The following is a 19409-nucleotide window of genomic DNA, read 5'->3' on the forward strand; positions in this document are numbered from 1 at the left end:
CTATCTTCTGACCTCGCACAAAGCAGAAGCGAAAAATAGCTAAGCTTTAGGCACCAGTGAAGCAAACCAGCGCTTTGTTCTATATTCAGTGCACAAATAGTACTGTATCGTTGCCCCCGGCTGGGCAGTGAAATGAGTCTGCCAAAGGAAATAAAAGTGCCCGTGCTACGGGATAACACAATTTCGATTGACTTTAAGAAAACTCGTGTTAGACCCACAGTTCAGGAGGTGGAACAACTTGTTAAAGTTAAAATGGAACTTAATCTGGCGGAGGTTACGTACATTCAGCTACACCAAACTTCATTTTTATTTTATTTTGGAGCAGGGAAAAGCTCCTCATCTATTATATCAACAAATAACAAACATCTAAATGATACATTTCGGCACTTATTACTACATTTAAAACCAACAACATATTCACTAATAACTAGCACTGGACTACAGCTAACAAGATCATGAGCTGAGAAAGGATTTCCTGACAACATTGCGGGACAAATGAAAGTCGAAGACATTGGAACAGCGATTGGTAAGACGACACATACTGACGAAAGGTCCGTTACAACCGTAATTTGTTCTGGCCATTGGAAATACGAAAAAAAGGATGGGTTCGAAGACTACGACGACAAATGTCGATGTCCAAAAGTTGTAGCAGTTCGAAACAGTTGATACAAGATTGCAGCAGATCGGCAATGAAAACTACTTTTGAAGTATACCGGCGTACTGACAGGAGAAATCGAGCTTGAGCTTGTGCGACCACCCTTGGCTGCAACTCCGTTATCGATCTGGACTAGCTGAAGTTGCACAGGGAATCAGTAGATAATTATGCTTGGGGATAGCGAAACATCTTTAAATGTGCAACTTCTGGTAATCCTCAAGTGGTTTATTGATCAATACCGGGCCAGGCCTGAACGTACATCGCGGAAGGAAAGGGAAGGAATGTTAGTCCGATACTTGCTTTTGCTAGAGGCCGTATATACTACTGCGCACTCCACAAGTATCACGGGTGAAGGAGATATTTGTTAGTAAGTATAGAAGTTGGATTTTACATCTTATTTACCGACACCAGAGAGGTGACTCCACTATCTGGACTAGATATCGATCCATCAACTTATGGACCGGGGCCCAGCGGCTTTACTTCCCTTCCGAAGAAAGACGTGATTTTTTCACCTCAGAAAAAGCTCAACGGCTTCAGTTGGGATTGAACCCAGACTAACTGGAATGAGTGGCGGTCACGCTTGCCATTCAGCCACCGGCGCCGTCCCAGCGTACAGGTAGGAGATCGGGGTCAAAAAACCTACAGCGATACGATGTATGTTGGTAAAGTTCTTAGTGAGTCTAAAAATAAATCCTAAATAGCAGTTTAGAGGCTATCGAAATAGTGTACTCAATGTGGTGCTTGAAGTTTAGTTTGGGATCTCAGTAGACTCCCAAATTTTTAACAGATGATTCCAATATGAGAACGATTTGTGAGATATTTTAGTCGAAATTAACTTTCGAGTGAAAGATATAACCGAACACTTGGACATCATCCTATTGGCATAGCACCAATTGATGAATACATCCAATTGGGACTGCAAGAATTCTGCATCTTTGGCATTGCTGATAAGGTGAAATCGTTTGAAGTCGTCAGCAAACGAAAGTTCATGCACTTCACCAAATTGTTTATGTCGTTTAAATAGAGCAAAAATAAAAATGGCCCGAGATGACTACCCTGAGGAACTCCCGAGCTGTCAGCAAATGGCGATGTCGTGCAGTCTCCAATTTTCACTGCCATTTCACGTTCGGTTAGGTACTAGCAAAGCCAACCCAGAAAAGGGCCATTAAATCCAAGTAATTACCAAAAAGAACACGCAACACGAGGTCGAATTTAATAATAACAGAATCAAGATCCCCGTGTATATGAAAAATGACATAATGTACGTACGTATCCATGATTTGGCACCGCAATACATAGAAGTCGAATCTATTACGAATAAAATTTGGAGAATTTTTTTCAGCCCACTACGGAAAAACATGCGCCGAAACAACTAATCAAAACGCGTCTACTACAGCCAGGGATGCCAAAGGTACCGGTAAACTACATTTTTTTCGGTATATTTACATTTGCACAAGCCGTACAGCCCGCTACAGCGACGCATCACTACAGCTCTTGCCAGAACGGTAGCCAAACCGAGTACATTTTCCCGTATAGCACTAGAATACATTTTTTTGCTGCTGTACTCCGACTGCTCGGTGAGAGTGTGGCGTAGTAAAGTTTGTTCTCTCGCTTTGTACACTTTTCTCTGCATAGTCAAAGGGAGAGTCCCGCACACGAAAGCGTTAATGCCGGTCATGGCGTAAACGAACCGTATTCATTGTCGTCGTTTGTGATTAAAAATATTGAATTGATTAAAAATATTAAAAAGTGTAAAATAAGGAAAGAGAAGCTGTACCGCTCGCGTCTGGTGGCTGTACTGGGGGCAGTATTTTTTGTCATGTTATTGCTTTGCTTACATACTGCCGTACAGCGCTGGGCGTCCTACACTAGCGAGCGACAGCAGCGTCGAAAGAGAAATGAGAATGTAGGCAGAAAAATTACAGCCGCAGAAAAGGTAGGCATTTTGCATCCTTGACTACAGCCAACTCTAACCAGCTGCCACCGACACTTGAGCATGAGCATGATGACCGTACAATTCGTAGTTGTAGGAGAAGTAGCTATCCATCCTCAATGTTCACGTTTCGAGAGTTCTATACTATGAAATGCCAATAATGGCGCTGGCCACGTCCGTACAGTCATCGGGAAACCCGAGCAAATGGAAAACTCACAGAAACACCATCGTATGGTCCGAAAAAATGATGGGTGTTTCCCCCTACAATTCCCCAAAAACTACCCCCACTAGCATGGGTGCTTGAAATGGGATCCACCCGTAAAACAACCATAGCTTCCAAGGACGATGACCATGGGCATGATCCATTGAACCCATCAAAACACTTTGATTCAGTATAGTAGATTGTAACGATAGACCATGTGAACTACCAATACGGGGGACATCTGGTGTAAAGTGCTCAAACCGAAAGTTATTTTGTTCTACGATTTTGAAGGCAAGGCAACAATGGATCTGTTGTGTAATGCTAAGTTTTATTTATACATTCATTGTGCACGAAAATTTAGCATTTTTTGAGTAATTTTTAACACCCCCCTCCCCCATCGTAGCATTTTGTCACAAACTTCTAAATACCCCCTGGTAATTACCTAGCTTGACGGTAAATCTGTCCCCCTCCCTGTCCAGCAAAATTCAAAAAAAAAATAAAAACGATGTTAGTTATTGCCCTTTAAAAAAACTTCGTAGCCTAACATGACCCTCTACCCCCCTGTCGTCACACATCATGACAAAATGCAAAACTCCTCCGTCCCCCATATAATGCTACGACATTTATGGATGATCCCAAATATTTTCAGTCACGCAGAGCCACACATACGAGCGTCCCAAGAGAAGACGTTCAACCATTTCCACGACGAGGAGCGCTGCTGAGAACACGATAACTCTTGATATAATTGTCTCACACAGGAAATTCAAAAAGATTTATAAAACTTAGACTTCCCAAGTAACAATTGAAGTTTTATAGCATGCTACAAGTTTTATAGCATGCTACAAGTTTTATAGCATGCTACAAGTTTTATAGCAAGCTACAAGTTTTATGAGTAGCTATAAAAGTACCATGAAACCTAAATTGTTACTAGGGTTGTAGTTACCCGATGAACCAAAAAAGTAGAAAAAGGCTCGAGTTTCGGAACATGACTTCTCGAAAACCGAAAAATGTCATATTTTACAGTAAAATTCGCTCACTTTGCTTCAAATAACTGGAAGAAAATTTTTGCCAATTTGAAAAACGTGGTTTCGAGAAAAACGCTATTAAAGGGTGTCCCACATTAAATAGCCTCAGGGGAAAAAACGTTGTAGCAAATAACCCATTCGGCATTTTCTCTTGAAAATTTGGGTAGAAGTAGTTTCGACTGTATTGTTTACACTGTATTTTCATCGCAGCCAGTTTTTCGAAAATTTGAATCTTTTGAAGCGTTTTCTTTTTAGTAGTACAACAACTGGCCCAAAATGACCCTGCATATACAATTGCCGGTCTAAATATTTGTTTACAAATTAATAGTTAGAGTCTAGAGTTCCTGTTTATTAGAGAGTATAACATTTTATATATTTGTTGCATTTTGTTTGGATTCCTTCAATGTGGTCCTCCAAAGTAAGTTTTTAATCGTAAATCAAACCCAACTATTTAACTTCATCTGACCACGTTAAATTCAAAACATTAGATAGAATAACATGGTTAAGATTTGATTTAAGAGAAGAAGCTCTTGGCTTATGCGGAAATTGTGTTTTTGCTGCATTAGTGAAAATTTTCCATTTTTTAGGTAATTATTGAAAATATGCAAGCTTCGTTGCAGTCGACTGCAGATAATGCAAAGACTACTACCTGTGGCAAAGATGCTAATATCATCACAGAAAAGTGACTTTCACATCCTGCGGGTAGATTTGGAAGATCAGAGGTAAAAATATTATGTAGGATTGGTGCGACGCTTGACCCTTGAGAGGCGCTTGCCCTAAACGGATAGTTTGTAAAATTTACAATTCTGATAAGATACCTGTAGGGTACGGTTAGTAAGATAATTTTTAATCATCATCATTTATGCAAATAAAATTGGAAAATTGAAATCCCACATTTTGGCAATTAATCCTTTGTGCCAAACACTGTCGAAATCTTTTTCGATGTCTAGAAGAGCAACTCCAGTGGAATAGCCCTCTGAGATATTTGTCTTTACCATGTTAATTACTCTGACAAGTTGATGAGTAGTTAAATGTGAAATACGAAATCGAAACTGCTCGGGAAGAAAAATAGAATTATCATTGATATGTGCCTTAATACTAGTTAGAATGATTTTTTCAAATAATTTAGTAATGGAAGAGAATAAACTAATTGGTCGATAGCTAGATGTTTCTGTTGGATTTTTTATCTGGCTTCAGAATGGGAATAACCTTGGCATTTCTACATCATTCAAGAAAGTATGCTAATTCAAAAAAAAAGTTGAATATTTTGACCAAGATCGTTTCAGCAAGGTTTTTTAAGAAGAATGCTAAAAATTCCATCATAACCTAGAGCTTTCATATTTTTTAACTTTTTCATAATGGATTTGATCTCATCATAGTTTGTTTCAACAATCTCGTCTAGAGACAATATGTTGCGGCACAGCATCATTTACGGCTGTCCCCTCAGCTTGTCATCTCCATCACCGATCGAACTAGTCATGTATATGTGAGCACAATCTCATCAACGAAGGTGAGAAAAACGTATGAGATGTGAGTATGGACAACACGCATCATCCGTGTTGCCAATTGTGCTACGTTTGATTTATGCTTATATACGCAAAAAGATTTAATGTTTGGAACCAAAGGTCAGGAATTTAGTATGTAGTCTAACCACCGCTCTAAGCGGTCGGTCTTCAACCCGTCTTGGGTTTAGTCAAGAGTTACCCGTCTTGGGCTTAGTTAGAAGAGTTACCCGTCTTGGGCTTAGTTCAAAGTTACCGTCGCTAGGATTAGAGTGAATAAATAATATGATCCATAATTAAGTGTTTTACTTCTGTGAAGTGTTTACGAAAGCTGCTTCCCGAAAGGAAGAAAGGAGTCGCTGTGAAAGGAATCTCAGCTCCCTACGCCTGATTAAAACCGAGCCTAGGTAACACAACGTAGGCCCTAGGCACTAGACGAAACACAATACTTGATTTGAAACGTTTTCATATTTTTCGTTGAGATTATGGACGCTTTCAAACTACTGAGAAAGTTCTCGAGCTTTTTTCTCGTGTGTAAGGATTATGTGAACACCTTTCTTCAAAGCTGAAATTGGCTTCTGATGTTTCTTAAGAACGTTAGAAAGTTTTCAGAAAGGTTTAGAATATGAGTTAATTTGTTCAACCTCTCGCAAAATTTTCATTTCTAAATGCATTTAATTTTAATTTTAATGTTAGTTTTATTGTGGATCCTGATAGATATATTTCATAGCAGGATCAAGAGAACGTTAATATTGACGTTTTCGAACATTCTTCCAGCAAATCAGAAGTTGAAGATCGTCGTCATTAATAGGAGTATTAAATTTTATCTGTGCTGTTGGTACTGGTCAATTTCTAGCATCAACTATAGAATCATTTAAATTTTGTTATGCCGTATCAATGTCAGCTTATTTTGTAAATCATGATCATGATTAAAATTATTCTAAATATAAATTTTGTACCTTTCCCAATTCGCTTTGTGATAACTAAACACTGAGCTAAAGGGATTGGAGACAGCTCCTTGAGAAAGTGAAAAAAAGATGGGTGGGTAATGTCTAGGACATAACCGGAGTGTCGTGACTACTCGTTTGACTTGTAATTCAAATCGAATGATACTCAATGCAATATGTGGGAATGTTTCAAGTTATTCTTTATAATAATTATGGTGAATCTGAAAAGAACCTTTGTTGTTGGCGTCTGCGTTGATAGGCATTTCAATTCGAAAATCTTTTGAAACGATTCAAACCTTGCGAACGATTTGTTCCTACTGCGTACACACATATGAACACTCCCCTTTCGCAGCTCATACCGAATGAGCACGCTTTGCATCAAGCGAATCCCTTTTATTAACTTTTCGGTGCTGATGGAAGGCCATCCTTTTGTGCGATAAATGAAAATATTTTCATCATTCGTTATGGTGTAGCTTTCGCTTAGTGGCAGAGTTGCCACATTCACTAAATTTCTTGGAAGGATTTGTAAAAACCTTCGGGTTTGGAGATTAATCTGAAAAATATTTTCTTATATGGGACCATTCATAAATTACGTAACGCAAAAATTGCCCAAAATTGACTCCCCCCTCCCCCCATGTAACAAATTGTCACAAATTTCTTCATCCCCCCCTCCACTGTTACGTAACAAATTCCTAGAAAAAAATTTTTTTTCTTCGGTGAAAACATGTTACGTAACGATCTAGCTAACTCCCCCTCCCCCCTATGTCACAACATGTCACAACTTGTTGTACTCCCTCCCCCCCTAAAAGCGTTACGTAATTTATGAATGGTCCCTATAATTATTTTTAATTATACAAATTAATAAAAGGAACTTCCTAATAAAATTCTTTTTCCATTATATATTCATCCTAAGGACGGTTTGCATATAACTATGGCACAAATCCATCTACAATTAACAGCGCTAACGGAAAATAAGCACCACTAATTCTTTACAAGTATTTTGTTAGTCCTGAAAAGGACTGTTGGCAACATTAGAGACGCGTGAATTTACTTATCTTCGTCGGACAGCTTTCTTGGCAGGTTTAGCGGCCTTCTTTGGCTTTGGGGTCTTCGGCTTGTTCGCTGCAGCCTTGGTGTTGGTGTCATTTTAGTGGCAGTTGCTACCGCCTTTTCAGTGGCTGCGTTTCTTAGCCTTTGGCTTTTTGGCCTTTTCACCGCCACCACCTCCACCAACGTTTTTCTTCTTCTCTCCGGTGGTAGCTGATTTGATTGGTCATCCGATGCAGCTTCTCACGACCACGCACGTCCGTTATGCACTACGTCTTACACACGTTTGGCTTTGAGAAAAGCTGCGACACCCCTATTTATAGGTTTTATCATTAATGTTTATTCTCATTTAAAGTAGTTTCTGAACTATTTAAACAAATTTTATATAGCAAACAACGTATCGATAGCAAGCGTTGAACGTTTTCCTTCCGATTTATGAAACAAGATTGGCAATCCGTTTAGTAGAAGGAAAGTTATTAAGGTTCAAAATGTACGTAATGCTTTCGCTAATATGCACTACTATCGCTTTCTCGCTCGTTCTCGTTCCGTGCATGAGCCTTTCCTTTCCGTCCGGCTTCTAATGGCATAACCAAAACTAATATGCCGGCTTTCCCCCACCAACTGCTCTCGTTAAGCAACCCAATACGAATAATCATAGAAACATGTAGTGGACCTATATTTAAAACCTTTCATTATCTTATTGTTCAGTTGGTGCACCATATTGACGGCTTTGTGCGGGATGGGCTGAAAATTTCTTTTATGAGTCGTTTTCGAAAGATTTGTCAAAACACTAGTTTTCCGTTGATAATGAATGTCCTACATATTCCAAAATTTAATACAATGCCGAAGAAATTTTTTAAATCCATTCAGTACAACAAAAGATATAAACGTTCAAAACCTTACATCAAAATTTTGAAAAGGGGCCCCTATATTGAAAGGTAAAATTTACTGGAAGGTGATCAGAATCAAAGTCAGCATGTGTAATCAATTCGCTACAAAGGTGACTTTGATCTGTCAAATCCAAATCAATTGTTGATGGATTCCTTACAGACGAATAGCACGTAGGTCCATTCGGGAATAAAATTGAATAATAATCAACAGAGCAATCATTAAAAAGTAGTTTACCGTTGGATTTTTTGTAAGTCTCGTTTCAAGAAAATAATTTGCTCGCTAGTGCACCCCTAATAAACATCTTATGATTCAAGAGCCTAACGACCTGTTCAGGGTATCATCCGAACAATATGTGGAATCGTAGGACTATATGGGTTAAAGTTCGTGTATAATATTTTTTTATTAGGGACTGAAAAGGCAAATACGCTGCAGCAATAAAAATTACTTGATTACCTTGGTGTCAAGAAACGGTAGGACGCAATCTTTGATCCTGCGATTAAGCGCTATTGCAATTCTTCCACCGAATCGAACAATTCGATTAAATCGATGAATAACAAAATTAGAGTTACTCTTCAATTTAATCTTTGGCTTCAAAAAAGTTTCGATTACAACGACTATAAGCACATTATGTACTCCAAGAAGTTGAATAATTCGTCTTCGCACATTTTAAAAAAACAAGTATTCAAATATAACAAATTTAAATGTTTGTAGTTATTATTGACCTTTAAATTCACCAAAAAAAGTTTTACAGATTCCTACCCAGTTTAAAAAAACTTCAAACATGGAGGTAGAATTGCAGTTATCAATTGAAACATTGATAGCTGCAAGAAATTCAATTTTTCATCCGTAATGCTACCTAAATCGGTTGAAGGAAACGAAGCGTTGTTTGAAAACGAAATTGGAGGCGTGATAGCCATCGTTCTTTTAGTTATGTTACATGATGATGCAGCATTGTAGGATGCATAAACGGAGATAAAAGATGCTTGTATAGGTAGAGAAGTTGCATTTCGATTTTGAAGCGGATTAACACATTTAAGCGTGTTAGTGCCGTTAGATTTTCTCTTCATAAGAATGACTAGTGAACGAGTAAAGCCAAGTAAATTTTTCAACTCGTTGGATATTTCGTCCAAACTTTGACCTTGCGGTAACCCTTTTTACTAGCGTTCCAAAACTATATTTCCTTGACACTGTTGTGGGCAGTAAACACGAGCAGAAGCAGTTTTACCTTCCAATTAGGTTCTTTACAGACACAGTTAACCTCTTTTTTTCTTGACAGTTCGCTTGTACTGTTTACATGGACTTAGAAAAATTTGTGAACGACTAGATTTGCTCGAAGCAAATCGTAAAGAACACTCAGTTCATTTGTGACGTCACCGTAAAGTATTCAATACCCAACACAATTATCATAGTAAATTTGCTGTAGTCCAATTGCATGGAAAAGGTAGCCAAAGACAGTCTAAATTAAATGGTTTCATCAGTTTGAAACAATATTTCAAGACAACAAAGATATTAAAATTTCACCGTTGAATAAAACTGTCCCTGGCCACAGCGGTGTCCAATCAGACTAATGGCAATAACTTCGGTTCTACGGATAATACTTATAATTGTTGGTGCTCAAAATAAAGGTAATAGTCACTGTTATTAGCCTTACTTGTTTTCGTGAGTATATCTTGCCTCAATTGGCAATTCCACGTTGAAAGCGTGCACAGATAGCGCTAGAAGTGAAGTGTTGCTGATTTCATTTTGTTTTGTCAAAGTGGATGTATTTTCTGTAAACCTTGGTAATAAAATAACTTTTAAAGAACATATCACTTTTAAATTTGTTGATAATTGCTCACAAAAACGAAGGAAAACTATCATTTTATAAGATGTTGAGTAAACATCTTGCGAAAAGGGTGGAAAACATAATGGTTTGTAATATTATTCACAGAGTTACATGTGTGCGGTTCAAAAGGGTATTTTTTTGAGCACCGTAGCCGCCGCAACATCATTTCCCGTTCCTCCTAAGTCAAGCTAAACCTTCAGAAGATGATGTAAATTCATGAAACTCTCCGCATCATGCGAGGAAGGAAAATATCGAGATCATTGGGAAGTGTCAGTTTTGCATCATATACAGCCGATCCTTCTCTCTGATAGGCCTAACAGAATCCCCTACGTAGTCCAAAATATCAAGCAGTTTAATATTGGTACTGATTGGGTCTCGGTTTCCAATTGAAACTTTATTTATGGAAAGTATTTTTATAATCACCATAATACCGCTATTATTACTAATTTTAGTTTTGCCGCTAATCGCCAATAAGGTATGCCAGTTCAAAAACGTTTATAACCAATATGGGCAGCTCATTGTCATGACAGTAGTAACAAGATTTACCATTTATGCAGAAAATCGATGCATTTTTATACCGCGTTTACCCTTTAACCTCTAACCCTAGACCCGATTTACAAAATCTTATAATTTACAATTTGAGCTCGACTTCTTATCAACCGTCATCGCATTTCGATTACAATCCCCCGCTTCTAATCTTTCAACATTATCAGATTTTGCTATACAAACCCCACTAAGCTAGCAGGACACACTTACCGCCACTTCACCACCATTCTCCAGCCACTGACCAACGTCTTCCAGTGCCATTTCGGCGCAGTGCTGCCGGATAGCCATCGCAGCTTCGTTGTCGGGTCGGAAGAACTCGTGACTCCGGTAGGCGTCGGTCGCGTGCCGCCGGTACTCGCCCAGGTTGAACACCTTCGTGTTGATACCGATCCAGTTCAGGTAGCGGGATAGTTTCTTGGAAATGTACGTTTTGCCTCGCGCTGGCAACCCTACCATAGCGATGACATGTGGACTGTTTACGTAGTTGGCACGTTCACCTGGCAGGGAAACCGAAGAAAGCAAGAATATCGATTAGTGACTGCGAGTTGAACTATTTGTTACTCTTCTGTTTGTCTAGTCGGACAAAATCGTGGGGTGTAGACAGAAGGGAAAACATGAAACACTCTGCATACCGTTGCCAAAGGTCTCCTTGTTGAGAAATTTCCACCCGAGTGATTTCATTGTATCGTTAGTTTTATCATCAGCCGCCATTGTACTGCGAGGCCGTCTACGCACAGCGACGTCACTGCCTGCTTGGATACGAGCTCGAGCTAACTTCAATAATTTGTTGAACCACTAACGGCACGGCAGTCAGGAACAATTAAGAGGAAATCGTTGTCACTTTAGCTAATAGTAGGCTTTTTAACCTGTGATAGTCAGCCGACAGACTCGTGTCCGGTGGATGCCTCTAATGTTCAATCTACGTAACCACTTTGAGCTGTTATGACTTTGTATGGCAATAGGAGCAGCGATTTTTTTTTGCTTATCAGTTTTACACAATAAAGGTGTTGAAATGACCGAGGAAAAAGGTGCCTCGTCAGTAAATTTGCAATCGATTATTTTTTCTAAACTTCAGAAACAAATCTGAATTCAGTCGCGAACGCATATGTTATGTCAAAATATTGAAAAATTTGTGCTATCGAACGGATCACAATCTACGTAAAATTCTACTTTTCTACACTTGTAACACACTTGTTTGATGCGAAAATTGACTATTGTTTCTCTAAGTTCTAAGAATCGAAAAATTATTGCCACTAAAGGAACCGCACGGCACCGCAATCAACTCTTCGCATTCGTAGCCAAAGAGAGAATAGGACCAGCTCCGGTAGGATTTCATCGAATCTCAAAGACTACCTGGGACCAGTCCCAGACAACGTGACGACTGAAATCAACTGTGGTTTATTTTCATTATCAACTCTGATCCGAGTATGCATTAATAATTTCAGTATGCTGAATCTGCCAACACCATGTGATTATAATGGTTGCCTCATTTCGGACGACCCCTTTAGCGCCATCATTGCTCTCCGCCGCGACGCGACATGATGTTCAATCGTCATCACTGGGGGAGGAGAGACGCTTCACTTAACTGTATACCTGACCCCGTCGGCCGCAGCCAACGAACGGCGTCTCTCGTCGTCTCGTGTTGTTGCTGCTTTGATGATTGTTTGATGATAGGGATCGGTCAAACCACTACAAACATCAGATGTCTAACGTAGCAATGTTCAAACACGTGTTTGTTTCATCGCTATGCTTATTTGCGGTGCATCGGTGGTGGTGAAAATGAATGGTTGATGGACCGGACAACAGATGGGAGCAGCTGTGGTGTGTGTAGGGTGACCATTTTAATACTTTAAATTTTGAAATATAAAAAGAGTTAGGTACAAGATACGAACATAATTGTATTATAAATGCAGAAATTCTAAAAAAACAAGCGAGAAAAGTTTAGTGGATTTTTTTGCTAAACGCGCAAATAAAATTACCCACTATTCAAGGTTCCCAAGGCAAAAAGCATTCGCCTTCCTGTCAGCCAAACAGTGCTTCTGTTCTTACTTGCCAAAACATCACTCGGAATCGACTAGTTACTTTAGACAATCACCCAAGTTGTGTGATTGTTTGGAGTAGTGCCTAACTAACCTCAACTTGGCGCTAGTTACTGAAGAGATGCTTCCTAAATATCATATATATTCAAATACACCTTTAGAAGTAATTATTATCTGTCCATATTTTGTTAAATGTACTGCTAATAGAGAGTATATAGACGAATTTCGCGCTAAATCGTATTCAGAGTTGGCAGCACCCCCCAGATTTCAATGAAATTATCTGTACACGAAGACTTCATCACAAAAACCTCTTTGCATACTTTGTTTTTTTTTAAATGATTTAGACTGTCTTTTGAAAAGGGTCAAACTTTTTTACCATATTTTTCAAATGGCTATAGTCTAAAAATGACAAATTCTACAAAAAATGTTGTAGGAGTGATTTTTACAAAATTAGTCAAATTTTCGAATAAAAATGTTAAAAAAAATCTTCATCGACTCCTACACTGAAAAAAAATCGATTTTAAAAATTTATAGTCGATTTACAAAAAAACGCATCCTTGATTTGGATGAAATTTTGTTTCAAAATAGGTAATTATTTTCTCTACCTACCGTCAAAAATTCAAGTTAGGCACTTTCAAGGAAAAAAATTATTTAAAAAAAAATTCTTGTCCAAACTGATTTTTTTCTCAGCGTATTTTTATTGAAAACTAAGCCGATGAAAGTCTAATCAAAAGACAGTCTAGATAACTTTTAGAAAAACAAAGTATGCAAAGTGACTTTTTGTGACAAAGTTCTCATGTAGAGAAAGTTTCATTAAAATCTGAGAGGGTGCTGACAACATTTGTTCAAGTTGGCGCGAAATTCGTCTGTACCGAACCGCATATGTTCCAGAATTGCTTAAACCTTCGATTTTTTTTATTAGCTCCAGTTATCCGTTAACCACGAATCACTGTATGAACTTGCGCAGTATCTAGAACACCCATAAAACTGTCACAGATTTCGGGAAACGATTTTCTTCGAATCTCCCTGTACTGTGTGATATTTTAACCCCCTGCTGCTCAAATTATTGTTTTGCTTAAAAAAGCTATTGCAGATTGCGGATTTTTCATTTAACCTTCAAAAATGCCAAACAACTGCCATTTGACGAGTCAAGATTTTATTGCCAATAACTTTTGTTTCCACATCATTCACAACATAATTTTACAGCTACATAGGAGAAGAGTAGAATGGGTTCAAATAGGTATGGGGGTACAATAGGTATAGCGCATTATCTTTGCTATGTAATTGCAGAGCTCGCTCATCTTGTGTGAATTAGATACACGGTAGAGAACATCGTTGACGACTGTCATTTCGGCTGTTACCGTGGATCAGTTGTATTAGTTACGGTGTCATTTATGTTTTCGCGTGTTGTTTTGTGAAAACGCATTGTCTTTCGTCCTGAGTACAGTACATTTAATCAGTATAAAAAGTGTCAAGTGAGTATTTTCTTACGTAAAAATGAATACTGAACGCGAGAGTTGTGTTGGTTTTTGGATATTTTTGTTTATGAAAAAATACGGGCATCAACACGAAACATACGCTTAGGGGCACGATAGGTCAGGCGTTTGGGGACACTATAGGTCACTACTAATCGTCTCACAGATAAGCAACCACGTGAGCCGGAACGAACAACTTCAATTCCATACTCTGGCAACGAGGAGGACACCAATTACAAAGCCTGACGCAGCTGCCGAAAGAGTATGTTTTTTCAGCATTTCCTTTCGCGATTTCGTGATTTTTCACATCATTTGCCACTTTTCATTTTCTTATCCGAATGAAGTCAATTAAATTTTTAAATAAACTGCAGTATTATCACTCTTCAAATAAAAGTTGAACAGATGATTTTCTAGGTGTGTACATTTAACCCCGAATATAGTGGCCTATCGTACCCCCAGATTTCAAAAACATCGAAAAATAGTACCTTCGCCTTATTGGATTTAGCTTGAAAAATAGCCAGGCAGAACACCATTATTGCCAAAACGTTGCCAGATTTTATTTATTTGAACCTTTCCAACGAGTGCTTGTTTGTCAAAATTAGTGCAAAAATACCATCGCACGAGCTCGCCAAAGAAAACTGACCGACTTGAGCCCACTGTACTCTACTTATGTTATAAAAATATTGTTTTCGGGGCGACATAAAAAAATATTTGCTTCTGACATTTGGATACCTCCAAAAAAGTCTTAAATTGGCAGAATGCTAATCACTCCTCGTCAGATTTACAACTACATTTTTAGTTTCCTGCAATTTTGTTTTTGCATTCTTTAGCTAAAAATTACTGACACAAAGTTTTTGCTTTGGCTCAATTTGATATATTTTTCAAGTTATGAGTTTTTGAACTTTATAAAAAAAATTTAATTATGTGAAACTGGACATTCCCTGATAACTCAGAAACTATTAGATTTGCAGAAAAAAAGCATTGAATAATAAAAGTTGCGTTTTCGCACGATCTTACCGGAAATGTTTTCGGAATATTTGTTTTTTGTTATGTAATTTATGTATTCTACAAAAGTTAATTTGCTAATAATTTTTTTAGGGTTGAGCCAGAAATTTTTTTTTAGTTTCTTCAAAGGATTTATAATTTTATCGAGAAAATTGTGTGAACATTTCAGAATGGAACTCGAAGTGTATTACGAGATATTTAAATTAAAACAGGCCTATCACTGGGCGTGTAGTGTAAAATTGTCTTGTTTTAAGTTTATAATTGTAATATCCCACAAAGTATTTTAATACCATCTCCCAAATTTTTAACATGATTCTTAATATTCAAAGAAAATAAAAAGTAAAAAAATGTATGCCAATAGGCTCATTACCCTACGCACCTACAAAGCGTCCTAAACATGGATTAACAAGTTACAACGCACACGCATGCATACTAATAAGTTATTTTTTTCGAACGCAAACTCTCAAGAAACACACACAAGTCGCACCCTGCCGTATTGAACTGAATCCAAACCACCCCACCCACCCACTTTTCAAAACATTTTGTAACAACCGTGCTGGTATCCGAAAAATCCGTACACGGTTTAACTGTGTGCGATGTCACCTCTACCTAAAATGCATAGCGTCTACCGCTTACTGTAGCGTCCAAACGCTACAGCCATGATCTTGCCCGTTCAAGATAAGGGCAAAAAACTGATTCAAACATGCACGCGTCATCTCTTTTTATAAACTAACCGTATATGATTCAGTCACTTAGGTGCGAGTGTGTGCGAATGCCTGGATGCCCCATTGAAATCTGTGTTTCGGCCAAAAAAATCTTTTTACCATCTATGACTAAAATAGGAAAAAAAAATCTGTGAAAATCTGTGATAAATTTTCAAAAATCTGTGATAAATTTCCAAAAATCTGTGATAAATTTCCAAAAAATCTGTGAAAAATCTCAATATTTCCAAAAATCTGGGAAATTTTTATCTGTCATCTGTGAAAAAGAATCTGTGATCAAAAATTATGAAAAAAATCTGTGACATTACAGAAAAATCTGTGAATATGGTAACCCTATTGCCAACGTTAACGAAAATCGATAGCGCTTATTGTATCGTCCGCAGACGATGTTGCTCGTATGGGATAAGAGCAACAACTGATTTAAACGGGCATGCGTCGCCTCTATTTATGACTTTTCGTGTTTGATTGGGCCACTAAGGTATGTCCTATTGACGGCTCTGCCTGAGAAATTTGCCTCACGAATGCCAAGTTTCCCTTTATTCATGAACTTTTTAATTTTAAAGATTTCTAAGACTACTTTTATTGCAGAGATATTAAATTATTACCAATATTTAAAGTTGGTGTTTCTGAATTGGTTGGTGTATGAATGATTGAAATCTATCTTATATAATAATAGTGGAGTTATAAGCGTACAAACCATACAAAGTTTCGTTACATAGGGATATTTTTGATTTTTGAATGTTACCTAGCCCCAGATAATGGTGTAAGACATTTTTAATGTCAAAACCACTGCCTTAGTAAAACTGGTGCATTATTGTCCCGAATTTGTCACTATGTGGTGATCTATATTGAGGGCTCTATCCTGGAAGCCCATTCTCATATACAGAAACCCATAATCCATGTTGATATCATTGTTTAAGCCAGATATGATCGAATCAAATTATCAAAGCTGTGAGCGCTCAAACTAGTATGTAAAAAAAAATTGAACATGGATTAACATAGATTTCGGAATAACGCCTGCCCTCGGATAGCAAATAGAAGTGTTTGTAAATTTGTTTTCAATAGGTAACGTTACCAAATAAAATCAATTATACTCTAACCAAATCAAAATTTGCCAAAAAAGATAATTGAAAGATATTTTCACCTGAAATGCGTCACTTCACAACAGAAACAAAACAACACTTAGGGTAATGATCCTATTTCCATGTCCATGGTTATATTATCCCCCCATCCATCTGTAACCATTGGTTAGAGCAGTGTCGACTATCTTTGTTCAACGCATTGGGTCAAATGGTATGGCGATAATTGGGGCACTCGATTCGAGTTTTCGTTCCATGTAAGCACAAGCATTTCACTGTTTTCAGTGCATTTGTTTTACTATATTTGTTCTTAAAAACGAAGTAAAGCTGTTGATGCCAATGTATACGCACTCCATCCATTGTAATAATAAAGAAAATAATCCCTAAATCATCCATCGGATTGATCAGGCAGGACGCTAAGATCCATAGATAAATTCAATAAACTCAGCGAACCTGAACATTCCCATGACCTAAAGAAGCAAATTCACTTCACACCTCTTACCTACCCAAACTGCAAGTAAAATGATGACGCTGAAAATTTCCACAACAGAGAAAGGCGGATGCAAGTGGTGGCGACCTTGAAAATTCACGCCCACTCAAAGCAGTTCGCTGCCGCCGTCGTCGTCGTCGTCCACACTGTTGTTCCATGGTTCATCCATGAAGCGTAGTGGGATGGATGGTTGGTTAGATGGTGCAGCTGTTCTCTGTAATAAGGACTATGTGACAAAAAAGTTCGTGCAATATTTTCCACTTTAAGCAGGCGCCTCCACTGCCTTTGTTCGACTGCATAAGCCTGAAAGTGTGTTTGAACGGGGAAGGATTAAATTTCCTTTTTTCACTCATCGCGTTCTTTGGTTACGTTATCATCATTCCGTGCAACGGTAAAATCGAGAGCGTTATGTAATTGTTAAAGGTTTTTTTTATCAACTTCAGTGCAAGCCAGACTATGACATTCCGTACGATTGATCGTTTTACCCTGTGTTGCTGTGGAAATATCAAAACATAAAGTAGAGGCACTCTAAATCGTAAAAGCTATGTACATACACATATGCTGGCTAGCAGACTGGGTTGTGACAAGTTCAGGGCTATTAATAGTAGTACAGTAGAACAAATTGGCTTTTCTCTGACACCCGTCCTACAATTGAAGCTGCTATCAAAGTAACAGAAATAATAAATTGGACGCTATATATTTATATTACCGCAGCAGGATTGTAGTTGATAGTGTTATTCAGTGGCGTAGTTAGAAACATGTACTACATATATGAGAGATTCCATGAGGGGGTGGGCGTAGCGTAGTTGGTAAATTGATTGCCTTGTACGCAGCGCACCTGGGTTCGAGTCCCGACCCCGCACATAGGGTTAGAAATTTTTCATAAGAGATTTTTCAAACCCGAAGAGGCGAATGACCTTAAGGTTAAAACCTCTATAATCGAAATAAAAAAAAAAGAGATTCCATGAGAAACCGGCCGACCACAAAATATGACTATCGTCAATACGAACGAAACATTGCAGATGTGTTCGGTGTATGAATCTGCATAATTTTCTCTACCAAATGCAATGTTTTGATACGAGAGCAATTTTTCAAAAGGGCGTACATGCATTAATCTCATTTTTTTGTTCGGTTACTGAATTTTATACAACAAAACTATCTGAGAACGAACTACATGGAATCAATAATTCAGTATATAAAAAAATTTACACTGAAAAAAATGCTGTGTAATTTTTCACAAAAGCAAAAATTTATATTAAAAATTTAAAGCGAAAAAACACATTTTTTAAGAAAATTTTAAATATCTCGAGAACTACTACATTTCAGAATCTTTTTGTTAAGAGCATTTTGATTTAACCCTTTGCAACGTGATATTTTTTCATTGTTAATACAGTTTATTTTGGCTTGATATATGTTTTCGGGGTAATTGATTCTGATTCTGACGTCGAAAATGCAAAATGGCGAAAATGTAAAGTTCGAAATGGCGGATCCAATATGGCGACTTACAGTGGTCGGAAACGCCATAAACGTGAACTTAATTCACTAGAGGCTAAACCATCGAATATATTCACAGGGTGTCTTTTGAGGAATTATTCGTATGAATATTCCTCACAATCTGATAAGTTCTTCAACAAAATTCTTCACAATAAGAGTTTCTAAAACTTTGTCGAAGACACCAGCTTTCTACCTCGTCAGTATAAAAAGTTATTTTTTTTAGTTCGATCATAGTAAGCCATGCCTAATTTAAATTGTTATCAGATTGTGGGGAATATTCATACTAATAATTCCTCCAAAGACACCCTGTGAATATATTCGATGGTTTGGCCTCTAGTGAATTAAGTTCACGTTTTTGGCGTTTCCGACCACTAAGAAGTTATCCTTGTCTCTCAGAATCTTTTATAGACCAACATAATAATAAACTCCATTTTTGCATATTTTTTTCGAAAAAACTGACCTACGAGAAATTTTGCAAAAAATGTATGATTTAGTTCAATGTTTGAGATACACGCAAAATTTTTTTTAGATC

General features: G+C 37.7%; 1 protein-coding gene across 6 annotated transcripts in view; it reads right to left on the bottom strand.

Annotated features, from left to right (window-relative positions):
- Window positions 1-19409, bottom strand: part of LOC131693670 (6-phosphofructo-2-kinase/fructose-2,6-bisphosphatase) — an 81717-nt gene that overhangs the window by 24110 nt on the left and 38198 nt on the right. For 5 of the 6 annotated variants that reach the window (XM_058981706.1, XM_058981705.1, XM_058981704.1 and 2 more), the window contains exon 2: window positions 10784-11070. In XM_058981706.1, coding sequence (XP_058837689.1) covers window positions 10784-11070 — 287 coding nt within the window. Of the gene's footprint in view, window positions 1-10783; window positions 11071-11205; window positions 11873-19409 lie in introns of those variants that run through there. The other variant, XM_058981708.1, reaches the window with a different exon arrangement.

This window comes from Topomyia yanbarensis, chromosome 3, assembly GCF_030247195.1.
Source record: "Topomyia yanbarensis strain Yona2022 chromosome 3, ASM3024719v1, whole genome shotgun sequence".
Classification (NCBI taxonomy): domain Eukaryota; kingdom Metazoa; phylum Arthropoda; class Insecta; order Diptera; family Culicidae; genus Topomyia; species Topomyia yanbarensis.